We start from the raw sequence: 22,720 nt of genomic DNA, 5'->3' as shown, positions 1-22,720 counted from the left end.
GTGTATGTTTGACGGTGAGGGCTACCAAGGCCAATAATAAATGTATTATGCCCAGCTGCGTGCCTCTAAGCCATATTGGGAAGTTTCAGCTCTGCAACCCAGTTATGGCAAGTGCACCATTTTTTAATAAAGATATATGTGTGTGATTTACTGTTCCAGCAGTGCCAACCAGAGGAGATTAACAAGGCATAAGTTTCAGGGATGATTTTACTGTAAAGTGTTGTCAGGGTGTGTTTGGGTAGAAGGGTCCAGACTTCCTGGTTGTCATGATAGCTTACAGGGTTATAATATACGCCATATAACTGGGTTGAATTGAATACGACTGTGATATCATAAAGAGATGTTATTCCTTAAAAGCAAGGTGGACACACAATATTAGACAAATAACAAACAAGATATTTACACTTACTTAGGGAAGGGACAATGAAGTAATCAGGATTCGAATTAGCAATTCATCAGGCATCAGGTATCAGTCAGGTATAATCACGAACAACATTGGGCATAGAGCTGACAATCGGTTATATGGGATTTGGGCTCTATCCCTAACATTGGGTTTCAGGTATTGGTTAACAATTATCTGAACCCAATTACCTGTTGCCAGCTAATGTGGATGCACTTTGGTACCTGCCCCCAGGTAGCTGGCAAATGCGCACAATCCCTTAGTCAGGCTCCCATTTTCCTAACCCCACTCAAAAGAGTTGGCGTCTCTAAGTCTGCCAGATGGGGATCTGGGCCGGGGAAACCTGACTAAAGGTGTAAATTATGGCACTTCATGTGAAATGCCATTTCCTGCGTTCTTTGATCAGTGGCCTTTGTGTAGACAAACTGTCGCCCCCTGACCATTAACATACCGTATGGGTCAGCAGATTTCACGGGCTTTATACTAGGCATAAAATGAGTATGGGGTTTCTCCTGAGCTAGGGGCAAAAAGAATGGGACCACTACCTGCCCTAGGGCCGGAGTTACAATTTTAATATGAATGAACTTGGCCGTGACCAAGTTCCCACGCCACTTTAGTGTTCAATGGCTCTTTCATGGAAATTGTATCCGCTTTCGGAGGTTGCGGTTTGGCCGGCAGCCAACTCGTTCTTGGAGATCGGACTCGAGGAATCCCCATTGTAAGGCATTACGCCATTCATTTCAATGGAGGAGTTCCGCTCATCCTCTCGGGCGCCACCTGCTGGTCTTCTTTGATATCAGGCCCAAACCCTTGAAAACTCCATAGACTTGCATGGAGCTCCAATGGCGACCTATGGGACGGGCTGCAAACGGGATTAAAAAGGCAGGAAATGGAACAAAGGGCCATAAACATGTAAATACACTTCACCCTTTCCCTCTCGACCTGATCCCAGTGCATGTGTTTGGTGCATACACTGTAGAGGTAAAAACACATGTTATTAGGACAATACGTACAACCAGAAGGGAGAACACATTTTGCACTGAGGCAGGGGAATAAAAACACATGTAATCACTATTACATTTAACCCCTCGCTTCAGACACGATGGTGGGCGTGGCCAGCTGGGGTGTAACCCCTTTATTGCTGGGCCAGCCCCTCTTTCCATCGCTACACTGGTTACCCTGAAACATGTACCCAGGAATCCTACCAGATCCCTGGAGACATGAAGGCACAGACCATAGGACAAAATCCTCCCTAGAAAGCAGTCTGCAGCTCATTGCCAGATCTCCCTGCTTCAGCACAGACCAGAACAGTAAGACCGGGCAGGGGGAAGTCACATTCCAGGGTCCCCTGGTACATGCCCAAACCCCAGAACTCAGTATAGGGATTCAGTGTCTTTCCCACCAGGTATAAGGTGGCGAGAGGAATTTTTTTTTAAGTTCAGTGCTTGAGGAACAAAAACGGTTGTGTGCTAACTTTGGTTAGAAAGCTCCTAGCACGCTGAAACTTGAAGTGCGCGTAGGTCAGGGAGAAATATAACAAAACACCCATAGTGTAATTTTTATACGTTTGTATAAAAATTGATGAAAGAAAGTCTCCCTCAAATAGTGTATTAAACTTGTTAGGCACATTTGGGCTTTCATTCAGACCACAGGGGACCGGGAAATACTCATTTAATGTAGCACCAATTTAGCATGCGTCTAGTGACTCACTAAATGAGCTGAGGATGTGCAGCTCTGGACTTCTAAGACATCCTGCTGGCTTGGTGCCACAATGTCTGTAAAAGCCCGGAGTTGAAAGGGCTCATTGTCCCCAGGGTGTTAGTTGGGGAGGGGTTCCTCAAGTATCCCCTCCTAGTGCAAAGTCTGGGCAGTTTGGCAAATGGTGACCACCCAGACTTAGTGTCGCTATGGGAAAGGGTCTGGGTCTCATATGCTAAGGATCAAAGGTGCTAGGTTGGCACATGCTCTTAGCAGAATATGAAGCCCCCTCTGCCAGGTTTCCAATGTATTGGCAACTCCAGGATAGGTGGGAAAACTTATTCCCACAGAGGGATTGTCTGCACTAGTTAGAGATAAGGATTTAAACTCTATAAGAATTCATGCAGCCTATCAGAAATAAGATTCATGAAAGATTCACAGTTCCATCTAAGATTCACCTAAGATCTTATCAAGCTTCGTAAGAAACATCTAAGCTTTTGTAAGATACAAGGATTCCAAGTGCCATTACAGCGGAGGCAGAACGAAAGAAGCAGCTCCGTTGGAGTACACAGCAGTTGCAGATAGCGCTGCTAACCGAGGACCGTTTCAAGCCAATCTTGCGAGCAACTCCCGCTCCTGGGAAATTGCTCCTAGAGACTTTGGCTTTCAAGATTTCGATTTGGGAACATTTTATTTAGTTTCGCCCCGTCCTAGTAAGTGTATTTTGAATGTAATTGTGTAACATTGTGTGTACAGATGCAGCCACCAGTATTTGAACACTTACCCAGGAAAATCTGGGAGATTCTGGGGCCGTCTCATAGTAAATGCCTCAACATTTCTGTGAGACTCTTAATGGCCTATCAAATTAACACAGCGGGGGTCCCACAGGACTGCAGGGAGCCCTGCTGTGTTAATCTGATGGGCCATTAAGAATCTCACAGAAATGTTGAGGCAATGTTGCAGCAATGTTGAGGCATTTACTGTGAGACTGCCCCAGATTTTCCCAGGCAAGAGTTCTAATACTGGTGGCTGCATCTGTATGTCCATTCATGAAATAAATTACAATTTATGTTATCGCCTTGATTTTCTCAATCATATGATCCTGGGTATAAATGGTGTTAAGAGACCTGGTCTCCTGTGACAGCGGTATTAACCGTTAAGGTAATGAAGGGGTTAAGTCCACCTGCAACCCCTCCGCAAGGCCTAAACATATACCGAGGGCAAAATACAACCTTCAACCACCCCCGCTACCTACAATAAGCATAGCATGGGTGGTTAACCCCTTCATTGCCTTAGCGGTTAGCCGCTAAGGTAATGAAGTTGTTTGTAAAGGCATTTTTAAGCATCTGTTTACTGCCGGGGGTCAACCGTGCTGAAATTAATGGATATCTGGATATCTGGATTAATGGAGTCTCCCCCAGCATCAATCTGATGCAGGAAAAATGCATTTTTTTTTCTAAGTTCCGTCTCGCCGCTTATCGGCTGCATCTCACCACCTTCTTGCCAACTTTTTGTGGCAAGACGATTTTGAGAGGAATTCTAAATTCTAGAGCGGCGATCAGCACCGATAAGTTGATTGGGGCTACTAGAATACCACGAATTTGAGAAACTGGCGATAAGCACCGATAAGTTGCTTATCGTCGTGCATCTGGCGGTTTTTATTTTCTCGTAAAAAAAAATCCAGTGATTTTGCCTCTTAGCGCCGGTTTATCGGGCTTTACTGATTTGCTGTAGATTTATTTGGCGATAAGGGCTTATCGCTGTTTATAGCATGAGACCCATAGCCGGATGTTTTCTTCTGCTAGCCCAGGAGAAATCTAGGTAAAATTGGGGCTATCTCACAGAAATTTGCAACATTTCTGGGAGATTTTTCTGCTTTTTGAATACAGACTAATGGTCCATCAGATTATCACAGCAGGGGGTCCCTGTTGTCCCATTCAAATAGTAGGTCTTCCTGCTCTGTTAATCCACTGGGCCATTAGTCTGCATTTAAATAACAGAAACATCTCAAAGAAATGTTGCAGCCCCAAATTTTCCCTGATTTTTCCTGGGCTAGCAGAATTAAGCATCCGGCTACATCTGTATAACAGTTTAGTGTTAGGACCTGCAAATTTGGTTACACCTTGATGTTGGTATGCAGGCTTATGACGCTTTGGCCAAAGGGTTTAACTAAATAACCAAGAAAATTTTATTATTGAAGTATTTGTACTTTATACTTATTACCATATATGTTTCGTCAATTGGATGTAGCATTGGGCACCCCTGTCTTTTGTTGTATACTGCACATCTGTATAAGAAACCTCTGAACCAATGATATCGGGAGATTTTCGTTTCTAGAACACGGACAGGTTTTTCAAAAGTGCTCTTATGCGAATAGCCAGGCACCGGCTTCAGAAAGTCTGCCCGGAATATTTTCGGAATCCAGCTTTTCGCGGTCCAGTTTTCATAATTGACCGTAGTGATCGCAGTTGGGATTTCTAGATGATTTTAGTTCCAGGACATTTGGTGCTAAGTCGCGGTCAAGGTAAAACTCTATTTTAGAGTCCCCTACACATAGGAAAGTCTAGTTTTTTGTGTCCTAGTACCCAAGTAATTTAATACATTTACAATTTATTTCACTTAAATGTTTTGCTCATTGAATGATCCTGGTAAAAAGTGTAAATGACTGGTCTCCCGTGACACCAATTTACCTTTAAGCAATCATATCAAATCCTGTTAAAGCCCATAAAAAAATCAAACCACATGCTCAATATTGAACATACCACAGTTCCTTTATTTGGTTTAGGTGTAGTACAACAGAATTGAATAAAGTTGATTTTGTTCAGGACACTTCAAAATAAAAAAAAATTAAGTCTTAAAATGCAGTCCTTCATTTACATCCCTATTTTCATTCCGTTTCTGTCTATTACTACTAATAATATATTCCATAGCTGGTTTATGTAGTTGTTGCATGTTTCACCACTCAGGCACATCATCCCAGATTTTATGTATCCCCTTTTCTAGATAATCTTTGTTCCTGGCTTCAAATGGTTGTGAAGATGATGCTTTAATTCATGCCAGACCAATTCGATGGGATTCAAATCGGCTAATCTATAAGTATAGAGACAAATACAGATATTAACATTATTTACATATAAACGCATTGCCAAATAATATACAGTACTATACACTGTAGCAATATATTTAAGTAATAATCCCTGAAGAACAGGGCATTACTGGCCAATAATGCCCTGGCTGGAAGAGTTGAAGGCCCGAGGCGAAGCCGAGGGACTTTAACCCAGCCAGGGCAATATTGGCCAGTAATGCCCTGTTTTGAGGGGATTATTACTATTATAGGCTAAATGTAGGCTTATTTCATAAATAATAGACACTTTTGTATAGTTAAAAATATGTTTTTATTAAAATAAAATGGTAAATACATGAAACCACCTCTATATACTCTTACACTGCAGATATCTATATCCACACACTGCCGCCTCCTCTGTGTACACACACACACACACACACACACACACACACACACACACACACACACACACACACACACACACACACACACACACACACACACACACACACACACACTCACACACAAACACACACACACACACACACACCCACACAAACACCCACACACACACACACACTTCTTTGCAGTCTCCCTCACCTCCAATTCAACTGAATCTGCTCAGAAAATCTCAGTCAGCTCGGGAGGGGGAGGAGTCAAACCGTGGCTGATACTTTTTGACCAATCCCCTGCCATGTCTCAGGGCTTTTACTTAATTCAAACCAATCCCCTGCCCTGTCTCAGCTGTTCTGAAAGCTGATTGGCTGGAAATAAACAGATTGAAAACTGCATTTTGCAAACTGCTGTAATTCAGGGCATTACTGTGGATAAAGCCCGGAATTTTAACCAATCAGAGAGCAGGGTTTTCAATAATGCCCGGAAATTACCTGCTTTAGCCTATAATAAATAGTAAAATGGTGAAGAATCGGCGCAACTGCGCATGTCTGAAAAAAGGCTCCCGGATGTCTCTTCAATAAGCTTTATTAAACACACACCAGGGCTACACCAGCATCTCCCCCTCAACGCGTTTCACCCTTACAAAGAGGGCTTCGTCTCGGAGTGGGGAGAAGTGGTGACAGCCTGTTAAATACCCTAAAAGCCCGCGAAAGCGGAATAAAAAATTAACCCCTTCAATACTTTTCAGCCTCTTCACAAGTGACTATGTTATTAATTCTTAAGTCTATGTTAATCCCTTAGAACATTCTCAGGTCCATGTTAGTCACATAAAGTGCATAATCAAAACATAAACATATACAGGATAAGACTGTTTGGCTGCATATTGAGGTATGTAAATATATTAAAATGCTGGTTACAACACTGCATGAAATGATAATCCCTATATTACATTATTAAAGCCAAACTGATATAAGTCCATTATTATGCATATATATTTGGACTTCCTTTATCTTCAATTACACCATTGCTAATAATGCGTATGCTGTTTGGCAATGAATTGTAGGGAGTAAAAAATATAAAAAAAAACACAAGACATGTAAATTGAGCATGGGAGAAGGGGAGGGAGGGGGAAGGAGGGGGAAGGAGGGAAGGGGGGGGGGAGGGGGAGGGAGGGGAGAAAAGGGTGGGTGGGGGAGGGGATGATGAGGGTGGGGGGGGGAAAGATATGGAGTGAGGGGGGGGGAAAGGGGGAAGGGGGGGGGGGAAAGAAAGGGGAAAGGGAAAGAACAAAGAACAAGGAAAGAAAAAGAAGAAAATAAAAATAAAAGACAAAAGACAAGAAAAAAAGTAAAAGACAGAGCGGAGGATAATAATAATATCCAATTAACATACTGTACATTCTGTAGTTGAGAGGACAATTATATATTAGCATGATAGCATAAGCTTTCCCCAAGGTAAACTCCTCTATATATTTTATAGAAAACATCGCAAGTCCCAATCCACATTTAGTCCGTTGGGCTGTAGCGTATTTAATGTATGGATCCAATGCGCCTCTCGTTGATATAAGAGCTTGGTTCTATCACCTCCCCGGGGGGGTATGGCTATATGTTCAATTGCGTAACATTGGAAATTTTCTACAGTGCCCAACGGACAGTTGTTAAAATGTAATGGGACCGGATGTGTCATGTCTTTGTTTTCAATTAACCTTAAATGTTCTAAAATGCGGACTTTTAGGGCTCTACTTGTTAGCCCCACATATTGTTTTTTACATCCGCATTGTAGCAAGTAAACAACAAAGTTCGTCTGACATGACATAAACGTTCTTATATGGAATTTCCGTGTTTCCTCTTTGTTAGAAAAATGCATAGTTTTCATCATCTTAGGGCATATCTTACAATGTCCACATTTAAATGATCCGATCAATTTGGGAAAAAAGGACAGTTTGTTTTTGTTATTGTTTGATGTTTTCAACATACTAGGTGATAAACGATTCCCTAACGTAGCTGCTCTGCGAAACACTATTTTGGGTCCCACACAGGCCATTTTATTTAGTAACGGATCTAAAGATAATGTGGCCCAATGTTTGCGTACTATTGCTTTGATCGCATTAGCTTGCTCACTGTAATTGGTAATAAAGAATGGTGCTTCTGCGTTCTCGACTTTTGTATCTGACTTAGCACAACCACCCGGCATATTTATAAGGGTATTCCTATCTATATGCAGTGCATGCTGATATGCCTGATCCAGATCTACACCGTCATATCCCCTCGACAGGAACCTCTCTCTCATCTCGTCTGCCCTGTGGACAAAGGCCTCCAATGTGGAGCAGTTCCGGCGCAACCGCAGGAACTGCCCCTTTGGAATGCCTCTGACCAGGGGGCGTGCATGACAACTTTTAGCATGAAGCAATGAATTTCTGGCATTCTCTTTTCTGTAAATATCTGATTGAATTTGATACTCAATATCAACATATAAATTTAAGTCCAAAAAATGAATTTGGTTTTTGTTATATGTGTGAGTAAATTTCAGATTAAGTGTGTTCTTTGCCAGGTATTCAAAAAACTTCAAAAGGTCTTCTTCCCCACCACTCCAGATCAGAATCAGGTCATCAATGTAGCGCTTGTAAAACACCACATGATGCCTGAAGGGGTTAATATCTCCAAACACGTGGGACATCTCCCACCAACCCATGAACAGGTTGGCATAGGAGGGGGCAAACGAGGTCCCCATAGCTGTCCCACGTGTTTGGAGATAATACTGTTTGTCAAAGAAAAAATAGTTATGGGTGAGTGAGAATCTAATACTGTCCAAGATATCCTTGTTGGATTCCCGGGTGCATCAAAGCACAGTGCTCCAATCAAAATTGTACCCTGGGAACGTTCTTTTGACTCACCACCAGGGTCCCTGCATCAGCACAAACAGACTGCAAAAAGGGGCATAGGGGATCAAGGTATCCCCAGAGCGGTAAAAGGATCCCTATTAATGCCAGTTCATGCCCTGGGGATTGCATGCCGATTTGCACTCCAGGACACTTGTGAGTACCTCCCGGTCATTGGAAAGGACTCATACAGACCTCAATTCATAACATTTCGTTCTAGGAAAGGAACGTTCGTTAGCCCCAGACCCCAGTATGTGTATTATCTATTGCAAATTGTCACCCATTGTGTGTATGTCTTTTCGTGGAATAAATTACAATTTACTTTACTGCTCAATCAGTTAATCCCGGTATAAAAGGTGTAGGATAAACCTGGTCTCCTGTGACAAACATATACAGTAGGGGTATAGACATCGCTGGCCAATTAGTTCCCCTTGTCCAATGTCGGTTCTAAAGTATTAGACAACACTTAAGCTATGTTTTCCATATATATTTAGGATATTTATGTATGCACTAATCTTTCTCTGAAAACAATGTCATCATCTTCTCCTTGAGGTTCCCGTTCTCCAGGTGTTATAGGCACATAAAATGTTATGGCAGATAAGATCCACGTGCCACACCTAGTCTAACCATTTTCCTGTCTATTGTAAATCTCCAGACCCTATTTGATCCTCAACTTTCTTTCATATTCAGAATAATCTTATGCTACTTTATCTATTATTTATCCTCCTTATTTAGAGGTTTCCTTCATATCTCATCACCTCATTTCTTGTAGGCTGTTCATGTGGATATCTTTTGGATTTTACCCTTCTCAGAATTAAATCTTGAACATTTAGTTTATAAAAGCACAGAAAACTAGTCAGGATGGGAATCCTAGCTAGAAAAAGAAATCCACAATTGTACTCTATGGGGACAACATTAGGTGGGACAAAATATAAACCTAAGCTAGTAGCCTAAAGTGCCAAAAAACGCAAAACAAAAAAAGTTATCCGGCATATAATAGGAAATATACATATAATTCCCTATCCACCATGGGTTTTTATGTTATTAGAAGAAATTATGGAGAGCGATAAGCATTTCCCATGTTTGTACACTCCATTTATATTAAGATAATTCATTGTTCTTAACTTACTATTAATGGTAGAGTGCAAACATTTGGGGTTTCTTTTGTGATCCCTCTCTGATCACTTGTGATTGCTAGCATTTATTCCCCATGCACCCCGTTATATGTACAACTATCTAATTATTTGAATATTAAGGTTGAGCGATTGATCTAATCTTTTTTTCTCCTGCAATCTTATCATGATCTGCACTATAGAAAGCGCATAAAGCCCAGCGCTGGTGGTGTCGAGATCTCGTGCTGTTATCCCACACACGGTGCACACCTGCAGGTAGAGTTGGGCAGACATTTCTCTAAAACTTACATTCAATATGATGTTGGATTCTTTAAAACAGCCCTATATACAAATGTAAAGACTTTGCGCTGGCTAAAGCTGCTGATATCAGACTCCGTATTTCAGCGCGCGGATGGGATTTGCTCTGAGAAGCCAGGGAAAATCTGTGTTTTGGATTCAAACAAGTCCGCCCATCTGTACCTGCAGCTAATAAAGCCATGACCTGTACAACACATACAGTATACACATACATGACCTGTACACATTATAACATACTGTATATACATACATAACCTGTATACATGATAACATACTGTACATACATACATGACATGTATACATGATAACATACTGTATATACATACATGACATGTATACATGATAACATACTGTATATACATGCATGACCTGTATACATGAAAACATCTGTGAATAACTCTCATGTAATCATAACCTAAAATAAATGCACACTTCTAAAGTGCTAGACATTTTATACATCTTAACACAGTTGTGTTCAAACTCTTTGTCGCGCCCCCTCTGCCCTCTTAGCTGCTCTCTGGCATCTCCTCAACTCTGTCATATTGCGGCGTCATGTGACATCACAACATCACGTTGTCATGACAATGCATCGCCAGTTGACGTTGCGGCATCATTTGAGGCCACGTTACTGCAGAGGAAAAGCCAGAGAGAAGGTGAGAGACAGTCACACAGGCCCCGCGCTCTCCCCCGACATTCAATTTAATGTTATGAGGAAGAGCGCAAAGCCTCGGAAAGCACGGGGCTCAGTTCAGCCCCCACCATTAGAAAATATTGCACATCCCCTAGGGGGCGCACTCCCCAGTTTGTACACCCCTGTCTTAACAAAGAGATTGAGACACAATAAGAACATTTTTGTCGCTGTGTTTTGGGTGTTCACTTACTTTAAATGGGGTCTGTGCACTCCCGTGTACAGCGCGGGGTGCAGCACTTCTTTCTACCTTTACACTCCATATCACTTCTACACCTTGGCGGGGGAAGCGGGAAGGCACATTGTACCAATGTCCTTGGACATATTCCAGGTTTCTCTGCAAAACACAATGACATCGAACTTTAACATCTGTCAGAATCACTGTGTAAAGAGGCGGTAGAATCCCATAAAATGTATTTAAACAAAAAACATTATTGTTGGTGTATTTATTTTCACTTTTTTAATATATATTTTATATATATTTTCATCAAATACAATAGCACACAGTACATTCCAGAATGGGAACTTATTACATGCACATATTAGTATGCTTGAAAACGGAGCTGGAAGATACAGCAGTTACAAAAAAATGGGAAATTCCTAAAGCAGATTATTGATCCGGGGAGAAACTCTGATTGCAATTTCCTAGTCAGGAAGGATTTGCATTTAGTTTCTGTATTTGGCAAATACAATACTGGGGTTTAATGATGGGATACGTGTGTACCAATATAAATACAATGCACGGGTCTCCCCAGGGAGAGTCTAACAAAGAGCCAAACGTCAAGGAATCTGATCTTTCTGTGTGTCTCATTTACAACAGTATGTTACCATGTTATCATGTTACTATACAGTAGTTACTACAGTATGTTGCCTTGTTATCATGTTACTATACAGTAGTTACTACAGTTTGTTACCATACTAACATGTTAATATATTATCACACTATTATGAAACTATGTTACTGTAGTACTATGATGCTACTTTACCATACGGTTATTACCCTGATACCATGTCACTGCACTACTGTGATACTACATATGTTACTAAATTGCTTGTTTCCTCTTTTTACTACGTTATCAAACAGGTTCCCTTTCCTGTGGTTTAGAAAACAGAAACATTGTGATTTATTTTATCACACTAGTAATACGTGATTATATTATAATTTCTTCACTACCATATATTTTGGTACGGGCTGATATATCTCTTAATGTCCAAACACGTACAGTACTATATGTGTAATGCACATGTGAAGAAGAGACCTGTGAGATTTCAAATTCTCTGTACATCTTAATCTGAGAAGTCTCCATTAAACCAAAATTGAGAAAGGACAATAAATCTTTCGATGCTGAGGATAAACATACAGCACATGTCTTTGGGGCCTATTTATTAAACTGTGCTCTGGGCATTTCCCTGGCACAAGCAGCTGATTTAGCAAAGAATTGTATCTCACTGTGTTAATTAAGAATATGATACAGACTGTGCATAATTTAAATGGGACTTCCGCTGTCTTAATCCTACCGGGACATATCAGTCTACAATAGCTGCACAGAGAGAGCAAAGAGAAGCGGTCCCTCTCTCTGTGTCTCCCCTTACAGCCCTTACAGCAGAGACATCAGAGAGAAGCGGTCCCCCTATCTGTGTCTCCCCGCACAGCTCTTACAGCAGAGAGATCAGAGAGAAGTGGTCCTTCTCTCTGTGTCTCTCCGCACAGCTCTTACAGCAGAGAGATCAGAGAGAAGCGGTCCCTCTCTCTGTCTCACCGCACAGCTCTTACAGCAGAGAGATCAGAGAGAAGCGGCCCCTCTCTCTGTGTCTCCCCATACAGCTCTTACAGCAGAGAGAAGCAGCCCCTCTCTATGTGTCTCCCCGCACAGCTCATAAAGCAGGGAGAAGCGGCCCCTCTCTCTGTGTCTCCCCGCACAGCTCTTACAGCAGAGAGAAGCGGCCCCTCTCTCTGTGTCTCCCCGCACAGCTCTTACAGCAGAGAGAAGCAGCCCCTCTCTATGTGTCTCCCCGCACAGCTCTTACAGCAGGGAGAAGCGGCCCCTCTCTCTGTGTCTCCCTGCACAGCTCTTATAGCAGAGAGAAGTGGTCCCTCTCTCTGTGTCTCCCCGCACAGCTCTTACAGCAGAGAGAAGCGGTCCCTCTCTCTGTGTCTCTCCGCACAGCTCTTACAGCAGAAAGAAGCGGTCCCTCTCTCTGTGTCACACCGCACAGCTCTTACAGCAGAGAGATCAGAGAGAAGCGGCCCCTCTCTCTGTGTCTCCCCGCACAGCTCTTACAGCAGAGAGAAGCGGCCCCTCTCTCTCTTTCTCCCCGCAAAGCTCTTACAGCAGAGAGAAGCAGCCCCTCTCTCTGTGTCTCCCCATACAGCTCTTACAGCAGAGAGAAGCAGCCCCTCTCTATGTGTCTCCCCGCACAGCTCATACAGCAGGGAGAAGCGGCCCCTCTCTCTGTGTCTCCCCGCACAGCTCTTACAGCAGAGAGAAGTGGCCCCTCTCTCTGTGTCTCCCCGCATAGCTCTTACAGCTGAGAGAAGCAGCCCCTCTCTCTGTGTCTCCCCGCACAGCTCTTACAGCAGGGAGAAGCGGCCCCTCTCTCTGTGTCTCCCTGCACAGCTCTTATAGCAGAGAGAAGTGGTCCCTCTCTCTGTGTCTCTCCGCACAGCTCTTACAGCAGAAAGAAGCGGTCCCTCTCTCTGTGTCACACCGCACAGCTCTTACAGCAGAGAGATCAGAGAGAAGCGGCCCCTCTCTCTGTGTCTCCCCGCACAGCTCTTACAGCAGAGAGAAGCGGCCCCTCTCTCTCTTTCTCCCCGCAAAGCTCTTACAGCAGAGAGAAGCAGCCCCTCTCTCTGTGTCTCCCCATACAGCTCTTACAGCAGAGAGAAGCAGCCCCTCTCTATGTGTCTCCCCGCACAGCTCTTACAGCAGGGAGAAGCGGCCCCTCTCTCTGTGTCTCCCTGCACAGCTCTTATAGCAGAGAGAAGTGGTCTATCTCTCTGTGTCTCCCCGCACAGCTCTTACAGCAGAGAGAAGCGGTCCCTCTCTCTATGTCTCTCCGCACAGCTCTTACAGCAGAAAGAAGCGGTCCCTCTCTCTGTGTCACACCGCACAGCTCTTACAGCAGAGAGATCAGAGAGAAGCGGCCCCTCTCTCTGTGTCTCCCCGCACAGCTCTTACAGCAGAGAGAAGCGGCCCCTCTCTCTCTTTCTCCCCGCAAAGCTCTTACAGCAGAGAGAAGCAGCCCCTCTCTCTGTGTCTCCCCGCACAGCTCTTACAGCAGAGAGAAGTGGTCCCTCTCTCTGTGTCTCCCCGCACAGCTCTTACAGCAGAGAGAAGCCGTCCCTCTCTCTGTGTCTCTCCGCACAGCTCTTACAGCAGAGAGAAGCGGTCCCTCTCTCTGTGTCTCACCGCACAGCTCTTACAGCAGAGAGATCAGAGAGAAGCGGTCCCTCTCTCTGTCACACCGCACAGCTCTTACAGCAGAGAGAAGCGGCCCCTCTCTCTGTGTCTCCCCGCAAAGCTCTTACAGCAGAGAGAAGCAGCCCCTCTCTCTGTGTCTCCCTGCACAGCTCTTACATCAGAGAGAACGGTCCCTCTCTCTTTGTCTCCCGCACATCTCTTACAGCAGAGAGAAGCGGTCCCTCTCTCTGTGTCTCCCGCACAGCTCTTACAGCAGAGAGAAGCGGTCCCTCTCTCTGTGTCTCCCGCACAGCTCTTACAGCAGAGAGAAGCGGTCCCTCTCTCTGTGTCTCCCGCACAGCTCTTACAGCAGAGAAAAGCGGTCCCTTTCTCTGTGTCTCCCGCACAGCTCTTACAGCAGAGAGAAGTGGTCCCTCTCTCTGTGTCTCCCCGCACAGCTCTTACAGCAGAGAGAAGCCGTCCCTCTCTCTGTGTCTCTCCGCACAGCTCTTACAGCAGAGAGAAGCGGTCCCTCTCTCTGTGTCTCACCGCACAGCTCTTACAGCAGAGAGATCAGAGAGAAGCGGTCCCTCTCTCTGTCACACCGCACAGCTCTTACAGCAGAGAGATCAGAGAGAAGCGGCCCCTCTCTCTGTGTCTCCCCGCACAGCTCTTACAGCAGAGAGAAGCGGCCCCTCTCTCTGTGTCTCCCCGCAAAGCTCTTACAGCAGAGAGAAGCAGCCCCTCTCTCTGTGTCTCCCTGCACAGCTCTTATAGCAGAGAGAAGCGGCCCCTCTCTCTGTGTCTCCCGCACAGCTCTTACAGCAGAGAAAAGCGGCCCCTCTCTCTGTGTTTCCCGCACAACTCTTACAGCAGAGAGAAGCGGTCCCTCTCTATTTGTCTCCCGCACAGCTCTTACAGCTGAGACAAGCGACCCCTCTCTCTGTGTCTCCCCGCACAGCTCTTACATCAGAGAGAACGGTCCCTCTCTCTTTGTCTCCCGCACATCTCTTACAGCAGAGAGAAGCGGTCCCTCTCTCTGTGTCTCCCGCACAGCTCTTACAGCAGAGAGAAGCGGTCCCTCTCTCTGTGTCTCCCGCACAGCTCTTACAGCAGAGAGAAGCGGTCCCTCTCTCTGTGTCTCCCGCACAGCTCTTACAGCAGAGAAAAGCGGTCCCTTTCTCTGTGTCTCCCGCACAGCTCTTACAGCAGAGAGAAGCGGTCCCTCTCTCTGTGTCTCCCGCACAGCTCTTACAGCAGAGAGAAGCGGTCCCTCTCTCTGTGCCTCCCGCACAGCTCTTACAGCAGAGAGAAGCGGTCCGTCTCTCTGTGTCCCCCACACAGCTCTTACAGCAGAGAGATCAGAGAGAAGCGGTCCCTCTCTCTGTTTCTCCCTCACAGCTCTTACAGCAGAGAGAAGCGGTCCCTCTCTCTGTGCCACCCGCACAGCTCTTACAGCAGAGAGAAGCGGCCCCTCTCTCTGTGTCTCCCCGCAAAGCTCTTACAGCTGAGAGAAGCAGCCCCTCTCTCTGTGTCTCCCCGCACAGCTCTTACAGCAGAGAGAAGCAGCCCCTCTCTATGTGTCTCCCCGCACAGCTCTTACAGCAGGGAGAAGCGGCCCCTCTCTCTGTGTCTCCCTGCACAGCTCTTATAGCAGAGAGAAGTGGTCCCTCTCTCTGTGTCTCCCCGCACAGCTCTTACAGCAGAGAGAAGCGGTCCCTCTCTCTGTGTCTCTCCGCACAGCTCTTACAGCAGAAAGAAGCAGTCCCTCTCTCTGTGTCTCACCGCACAGCTCTTACAGCAGAGAGATCAGAGAGAAGCGGCCCCTCTCTCTGTGTCTCCCCGCACAGCTCTTACATCAGAGAGAACGGTCCCTCTCTCTTTGTCTCCCGCACATCTCTTACAGCAGAGAGAAGCGGTCCCTCTCTCTGTGTCTCCCGCACAGCTCTTACAGCAGAGAGAAGCGGTCCCTCTCTCTGTGTCTCCCGCACAGCTCTTACAGCAGAGAGAAGCGGTCCCTCTCTCTGTGTCTCCCGCACAGCTCTTACAGCAGAGAAAAGCGGTCCCTTTCTCTGTGTCTCCCGCACAGCTCTTACAGCAGAGAGAAGCGGTCCCTCTCTCTGTGTCTCCCGCACAGCTCTTACAGCAGAGAGAAGCGGTCCCTCTCTCTGTGCCTCCCGCACAGCTCTTACAGCAGAGAGAAGCGGTCCGTCTCTCTGTGTCCCCCACACAGCTCTTACAGCAGAGAGATCAGAGAGAAGCGGTCCCTCTCTCTGTTTCTCCCTCACAGCTCTTACAGCAGAGAGAAGCGGTCCCTCTCTCTGTGCCACCCGCACAGCTCTTACAGCAGAGAGAAGCGGCCCCTCTCTCTGTGTCTCCCCGCATAGCTCTTACAGCTGAGAGAAGCAGCCCCTCTCTCTGTGTCTCCCCGCACAGCTCTTACAGCAGAGAGAAGCAGCCCCTCTCTATGTGTCTCCCCGCACAGCTCTTACAGCAGGGAGAAGCGGCCCCTCTCTCTGTGTCTCCCTGCACAGCTCTTATAGCAGAGAGAAGTGGTCCCTCTCTCTGTGTCTCCCCGCACAGCTCTTACAGCAGAGAGAAGCGGTCCCTCTCTCTGTGTCTCTCCGCACAGCTCTTACAGCAGAGAGAAGCGGCCCCTCTCAATCTTTCTCCCCGCAAAGCTCTTACAGCAGAGAGAAACAGCCCCTCTCTCTGTGTCTCCCCGCACAGCTCTTACAGCAGAGAGAAGCAGCCCCTCTCTATGTGTCTCCTAGCACCGCTCTTAAAGCAGAGAGAAGCGGCCCCTCTCTCTGTGTTTCCCTGTACAACTCTTATAGCAGAGAGAAGTTGTCCCTCTCTCTGTGTCTCCCTGCACAGCTCTTACAGCAGAGAGAAGCCGTCCCTCTCTCTGTGTCTCTCCGCACAGCTCTTACAGCAGAGAGAAGCGGTCCCTCTCTCTGTGTCTCACCGCACAGCTCTTACAGCAGAGAGATCAGAGAGAAGCAGTCCCTCTCTCTGTCACACCGCACAGCTCTTACAGCAGAGAGATCAGAGAGAAGCGGCCCCTCTCTCTGTGTCTCCCCGCACAGCTCTTACAGCAGAGAGAAGCGGCCCCTCTCTCTGTGTCTCCCCGCAAAGCTCTTACAGCAGAGAGAAGCAGCCCCTCTCTCTGTGTCTCCCCATACAGCTCTTACAGCAGAGAGAAGCAGCCCCTCTCTCTGTGTCTCCCTGCACAGCTCTTACAGCAGAGAGAAGCAGCCCCTCTCTATGTGTCTCCCCGCACAGCTCTTACAGCAGAGAGAAGCGGCCCCTCTCTCTGTGTCTCCCTGCACAGCTCTTATAGCAGAGAGAAGCGGCCCCTCTCTCTGTGTCTCCCGCAAAGCTCTTACAGCAGAGAAAAGCGGCCCCTCTCTCTGTGTTTCCCGCACAACTCTTACAGCAGAGAGAAGCGGTCCCTCTCTATGTGTCTCCCGCACAGCTCTTACAGATGAGACAAGCGACCCCTCTCTCTGTGTCTCCCCGCACAGCTCTTACATCAGAGAGAACGGTCCCTCTCTCTTTGTCTCCCGCACAACTCTTACAGCAGAGAGAACGGTCCCTCTCTCTTTGTCTCCCGCACATCTCTTACAGCAGAGAGAAGCGGTCCCTCTCTCTGTGTCTCCCGCACAGCTCTTACAGCAGAGAAAAGCGGTCCCTTTCTCTGTGTCTCCCGCACAGCTCTTACAGCAGAGAGAAGCGGTCCCTCTCTCTGTGTCTCCCGCACAGCTCTTACAGCAGAGAGAAGCGGTCCCTCTCTCTGTGCCTCCCGCACAGCTCTTACAGCAGAGAGAAGCGGTCCGTCTCTCTGTGTCCCCCACACAGCTCTTACAGCAGAGAGATCAGAGAGAAGCGGTCCCTCTCTCTGTTTCTCCCTCACAGCTCTTACAGCAGAGAGAAGCGGTCCCTCTCTCTGTGCCTCCCGCACAGCTCTTACAGCAGAGAGAAGTGGTCCCTCTATCTGTGTCTCCCGCACAGCTCTTACAGCAGAGAGATCAGAGAGAAGCGGTCCCTCTCTCTGTTTCTCCCTCACAGCTCTTACAGCAGAGAGAAGCGGTCCCTCTCTCTGTGTCTCCCCGCACAGTTCTTAAAGCAGAGAGAGCAGAGAGAAGCGGCCCCTCTCTCTGTGTCTCCCCGCACCGCTCTTGCAGCAGAGAGATCAGAGAGAAGCGGTCCCTCTCTCTGTGTCTCTCCGCACAGCTCTTACAGCAGAGAGAGCAGAGAGAAGCGGACCCTCTCTCTGTGTCTCCCCGCACCGCTCTTACAGCAGAGAGATCAGAGAGAAGCGGTCCCTCTCTCTGTGTCTCCCCGCACAGCTCTTACAGCAGAGAGATCAGAGAGAAGCAGTCCCTCTCTCTGTCACACCGCACAGCTCTTACAGCAGAGAGATCAGAGAGAAGCGGCCCCTCTCTCTGTGTCTCCCCGCACAGCTCTTACAGCAGAGAGAAGCGGCCCCTCTCTCTGTGTCTCCCCGCAAAGCTCTTACAGCAGAGAGAAGCAGCCCCTCTCTCTGTGTCTCCCTGCACAGCTCTTACAGCAGAGAGAAGCAGCCCCTCTCTATGCGTCTCCCCGCACAGCTCTTACAGCAGAGAGAAGCGGCCCCTCTCTCTGTGTCTCCCTGCACAGCTCTTATAGCAGAGAGAAGCGGCCCCTCTCTCTGTGTCTCCCGCAAAGCTCTTACAGCAGAGAAAAGCGGCCCCTCTCTCTGTGTTTCCCGCACAACTCTTACAGCAGAGAGAAGCGGTCCCTCTCTATGTGTCTCCCGCACAGCTCTTACAGCTGAGACAAGCGACCCCTCTCTCTGTGTCTCCCCGCACAGCTCTTACATCAGAGAGAACGGTCCCTCTCTCTTTGTCTCCCGCACATCTCTTACAGCAGAGAGAAGCGGTCCCTCTCTCTGTGTCTCCCGCACAGCTCTTACAGCAGAGAAAAGCGGTCCCTTTCTCTGTGTCTCCCGCACAGCTCTTACAGCAGAGAGAAGCGGTCCCTCTCTCTGTGTCTCCCGCACAGCTCTTACAGCAGAGAGAAGCGGTCCCTCTCTCTGTGCCTCCCGCACAGCTCTTACAGCAGAGAGAAGCGGTCCGTCTCTCTGTGTCCCCCACACAGCTCTTACAGCAGAGAGATCAGAGAGAAGCGGTCCCTCTCTCTGTTTCTCCCTCACAGCTCTTACAGCAGAGAGAAGCGGTCCCTCTCTCTGTGCCTCCCGCACAGCTCTTACAGCAGAGAGAAGTGGTCCCTCTCCCTGTGTCTCCCGCACAGCTCTTACAGCAGAGAGATCAGAGAGAAGCGGTCCCTCTCTCTGTTTCTCCCTCACAGCTCTTACAGCAGAGAGAAGCGGTCCCTCTCTCTGTGTCTCCCCGCACAGTTCTTAAAGCAGAGAGAGCAGAGAGAAGCGGCCCCTCTCTCTGTGTCTCCCCGCACCGCTCTTGCAGCAGAGAGATCAGAGAGAAGCGGTCCCTCTCTCTGTGTCTCTCCGCACAGCTCTTACAGCAGAGAGAGCAGAGAGAAGCGGACCCTCTCTCTGTGTCTCCCCGCACCGCTCTTACAGCAGAGAGATCAGAGAGAAGCGGTCCCTCTCTCTGTGTCTCCCCGCACAGCTCTTACAGCAGAGAGATCAGAGAGAAGCGGTACCTCTCTCTCTGTGTCTCCCAACACAGCTCTTACAGCAGAGAGAAACGGTCCCTCTCTCTGTGTCTCCCGCACAGCTCTTACAGCAGAGAGAAGCGGTCCCTCTCTCTGTTTCCCCCGCACAGCTCTTACAGCAGAGAGATCAGAGAGAAGCAGTCCCTCTCTCTGTGTCTCCCGCAAAGCTCTTACAGCAGAGAGAAGCGGTCCCTCTCTCTGTGTCTCCCGCACAGCTCTTACAGCAGAGAGAAGCGGCCCCTCTCTCTGTGTCTCCCTGTAACAGGGGACTTATCCCTGTTCAGTAATGTGCCTTTAATCTAGCAGTGTGGTGGTTAACTTCTGGTAGTTAATTACTGAACACCACCTGCCTGATTGAGATGGCTTACAAAAGCCTGTCTGTTCAAACAGGAAGTGAGAACTCTTTAGCTGACACCTGAGCTGAACTTGGAGACACACTTGTTTTGAGCTCTGCCAAAGTTAGCAGAGCTGCTTTCAAGACACAAGGCCCAAATAAGACTTCTAAACCTGGATGCTGATTTTTTGTGCACGCTCAGTGCGGTTCCAGGAGAGCAGAGAAGCTTACTGCACCGACACACTTTATTCGAGCAAATACCCAGTATGTACCTGGCAGATACCTGGAATGCGCCGCTCCTCACCTCTAACAAGCCCCGTTGCATTTGCCTTCCCAGCCTGGGTTCATGCCTGGCTGATGGGCGGCTGATCTGTTAAATGATAATGATTAGGATTTAATAGGCTGCAATGCTTCGCGTGTCTACCAGATGGCATAAATTCATGAATTGTAATGCAGTATATATATATATATATACTGTGCAGTATTGCAGCCAGCGGGAATAAAATGCTTCAATCCCTGCCTGGAAAATACCTCAATGCACTCGGGCAGAAAACAGTCACAAACCTCAATACACCCGGGTATACCCGAATTCGTGGGACTAGCCGAGCTCGAATAAAGTGTGTCGCCAGTGTACTCTACAGCTGATAAACAGATAAGACTTTCATGATTAAGAGACTGCTTATACTGTATCTGCTTATGTTCATGCTATGTTTGGGGCTGGGGAGAAATGCTTGACTAGGGAGATGTGAATTGGTTGCATTGTGTTTTCACTAGAATTACTCCCAAGTGAATGGAAGCTTTGTTCCCCCCCCCCCTGTGTTTGGATAATTTTCCTGATGAAAAGGAACAGGCACAATAAAGCCTATTATAATTTCACGTTATAAAGCCTCCTAATTGCGTACCTCTGTGAACGTCCGTCCACATATGGTCATCAGAAGTAGGACAAGAGGTGTCCTTGTAGTTAAAAAGGTCCGGAGATTTTATGTGAAATTTTTTGTTATGTGTATTTGCCTACAAACAGTCTAAACAACTTGGAAAAAAAAAACCCCTCATGCAGCAGAGATCAGATTTAAAGGGACACACACCACTGAAACTTACACTGCACTGAAACTTACAAAACCACAGATGGACTCTTTTCCCCAATCCCAAGAGCCTGCTGAAGCAGGTAAACCTTTAATTACCTATCACAAAGTGTAATACGGTCATTGAAATAGGGATTTTGCCTTCTAGCCATAGTCAGGGTTCAAGAAGTGAGTCAGCCCTTAAAAAGGGATAGGTTTTTCTTGTTTTCAAAAGTTTCGCTGAAGCAGTGAAAACAGATGGTGACCCACGAGTGGTACTGATTTTGCAAATAAAGGTTGCCACACCGCATAGGGCTACCAGCTGTGAATGGAGTATATGCAGAAAAGTGTGAAAATTGTTAAAGACTGTGCTGAAGCAGGGGTATTTTTAGCAAACAAATGCTGAGTTTAAAATTGCCCTATAAAGAAAAAGTTTTTTCAAAGCCAATTGCTGAGTGTTGAGTCCACTGCAAAGAATGTTTTTTTTCTGCAAGTAAAAAAAGATGCCTATTATCTTGGGAGCAAAACAGACACCCAGAGTGTGAAGTGTGAATGCCATAATACCCAAAGATGAGACTGAAAATTACTGAACTCAGGCAGAAAACCAAATTCTGTTGCTGAAGCGGAGGGATTTCACCTAGCAAATAAATGGTGTATAGCAAATAGACTTTTTTACCTAGCAATTGCACAATCTTGTATACCTGATAAGAGAAAATGCATGCACAGTACTGCTGATATTGAAAAAAAAAAAAAATTACCCAAGAAAGAAAAATCTACAGAGATGCCTGTGAGAGCCATGACCTCTACAAGCAAAATATGCCCATCTGTAGGACTATCACAATTGGGGGTTCTAGCAAATACAGTGGCAACAGCTGCAATAGCGCCTCCTGAGGTCAGGAAGAAAATGCCACCTGATAGCCTAAAAATGGAGGACAAGATGCAGCGTTCCTGTAATGAACCCTACCCCACTGAAGAGTGGCCCTTCCAGTCCAATAAAGAGGAAGACATCTCTTACGGGGAACCCGAACCGAGTCACACCCACAAAACACCCCAAGAATGGTGGGGGTGCCTGAACTCGGCACGAACAGAAAAGACCGCTCCCTTTGACGAATATGATCAGCACGAGACAGAGCGGGAGCAGTGGATCACCGAATATTTCCATCAGCTATTACAGTTGCAAGAAAAGCCGGGTGGATCCAGTGACGCTGCTAAAACTTCAAATGAAGATGGAGACCCCAGTATCCCTGAAGGGACGGTGTCATCCAAATCAAAAAGGAAGAAAAAGAAAAGCGGTTCTTCACTTACCGTGGAAGTAACAGACACGTCCGCAGATCCTGTGGAGAAAAAGGGGGACCGAGATGCCCTGCAGGCTAGAGAAAATGGAGAATTCGTCCCACGTATAACTGAATATCCAGAGGGCCCAAGGCAGAAGTCGTGTACCCCAAAGAAGTGTCTGTCCGGTGCCAACAGTGAGGAAACCTCAACCAGTCATCCCAGTGAAGTGGAGCCGGAACCAGTGAGTGACGATCCCTTGACCAGCCCTGAAGACGCCCTGAAAATTGCCAGGCATGACTGTGATCTGCTCTGTGAAGAATTGGAAAGGGAAAAAAATAATAATGCTGAGCTACAGAAGACTGTGCTCGCAATTTACTCGGCGACCAAGACTGTATTGGAGGATCTCAAGA

The 22,720-nt window shown here is 47.0% G+C and overlaps 1 protein-coding gene across 1 annotated transcript in view; it reads right to left on the bottom strand.

Moving 5' to 3' along the window:
- Positions 1–4,850: 4,850 nt before the first annotated feature.
- The window catches only part of LOC142491891 (antileukoproteinase-like), a 33,695-nt gene continuing 15,825 nt past the window's right edge, over positions 4,851–22,720 (bottom strand). Inside the window, exons 4-5 of the mRNA XM_075594710.1 lie at positions 10,751–10,894; positions 4,851–5,188 (exon numbers count right to left, since the gene is read on the bottom strand). Of these exons, the coding sequence (XP_075450825.1) occupies positions 10,752–10,894 (143 nt within the window). The 3' untranslated portion in view covers positions 4,851–5,188; position 10,751. The remainder of the gene's footprint in view (positions 5,189–10,750; positions 10,895–22,720) is intronic.

This window comes from Ascaphus truei, chromosome 4, assembly GCF_040206685.1.
Source record: "Ascaphus truei isolate aAscTru1 chromosome 4, aAscTru1.hap1, whole genome shotgun sequence".
Classification (NCBI taxonomy): domain Eukaryota; kingdom Metazoa; phylum Chordata; class Amphibia; order Anura; family Ascaphidae; genus Ascaphus; species Ascaphus truei.
Note: the sequence above shows the minus strand (reverse complement) of the source record. Positions and strands in the feature narration are given on the sequence as shown.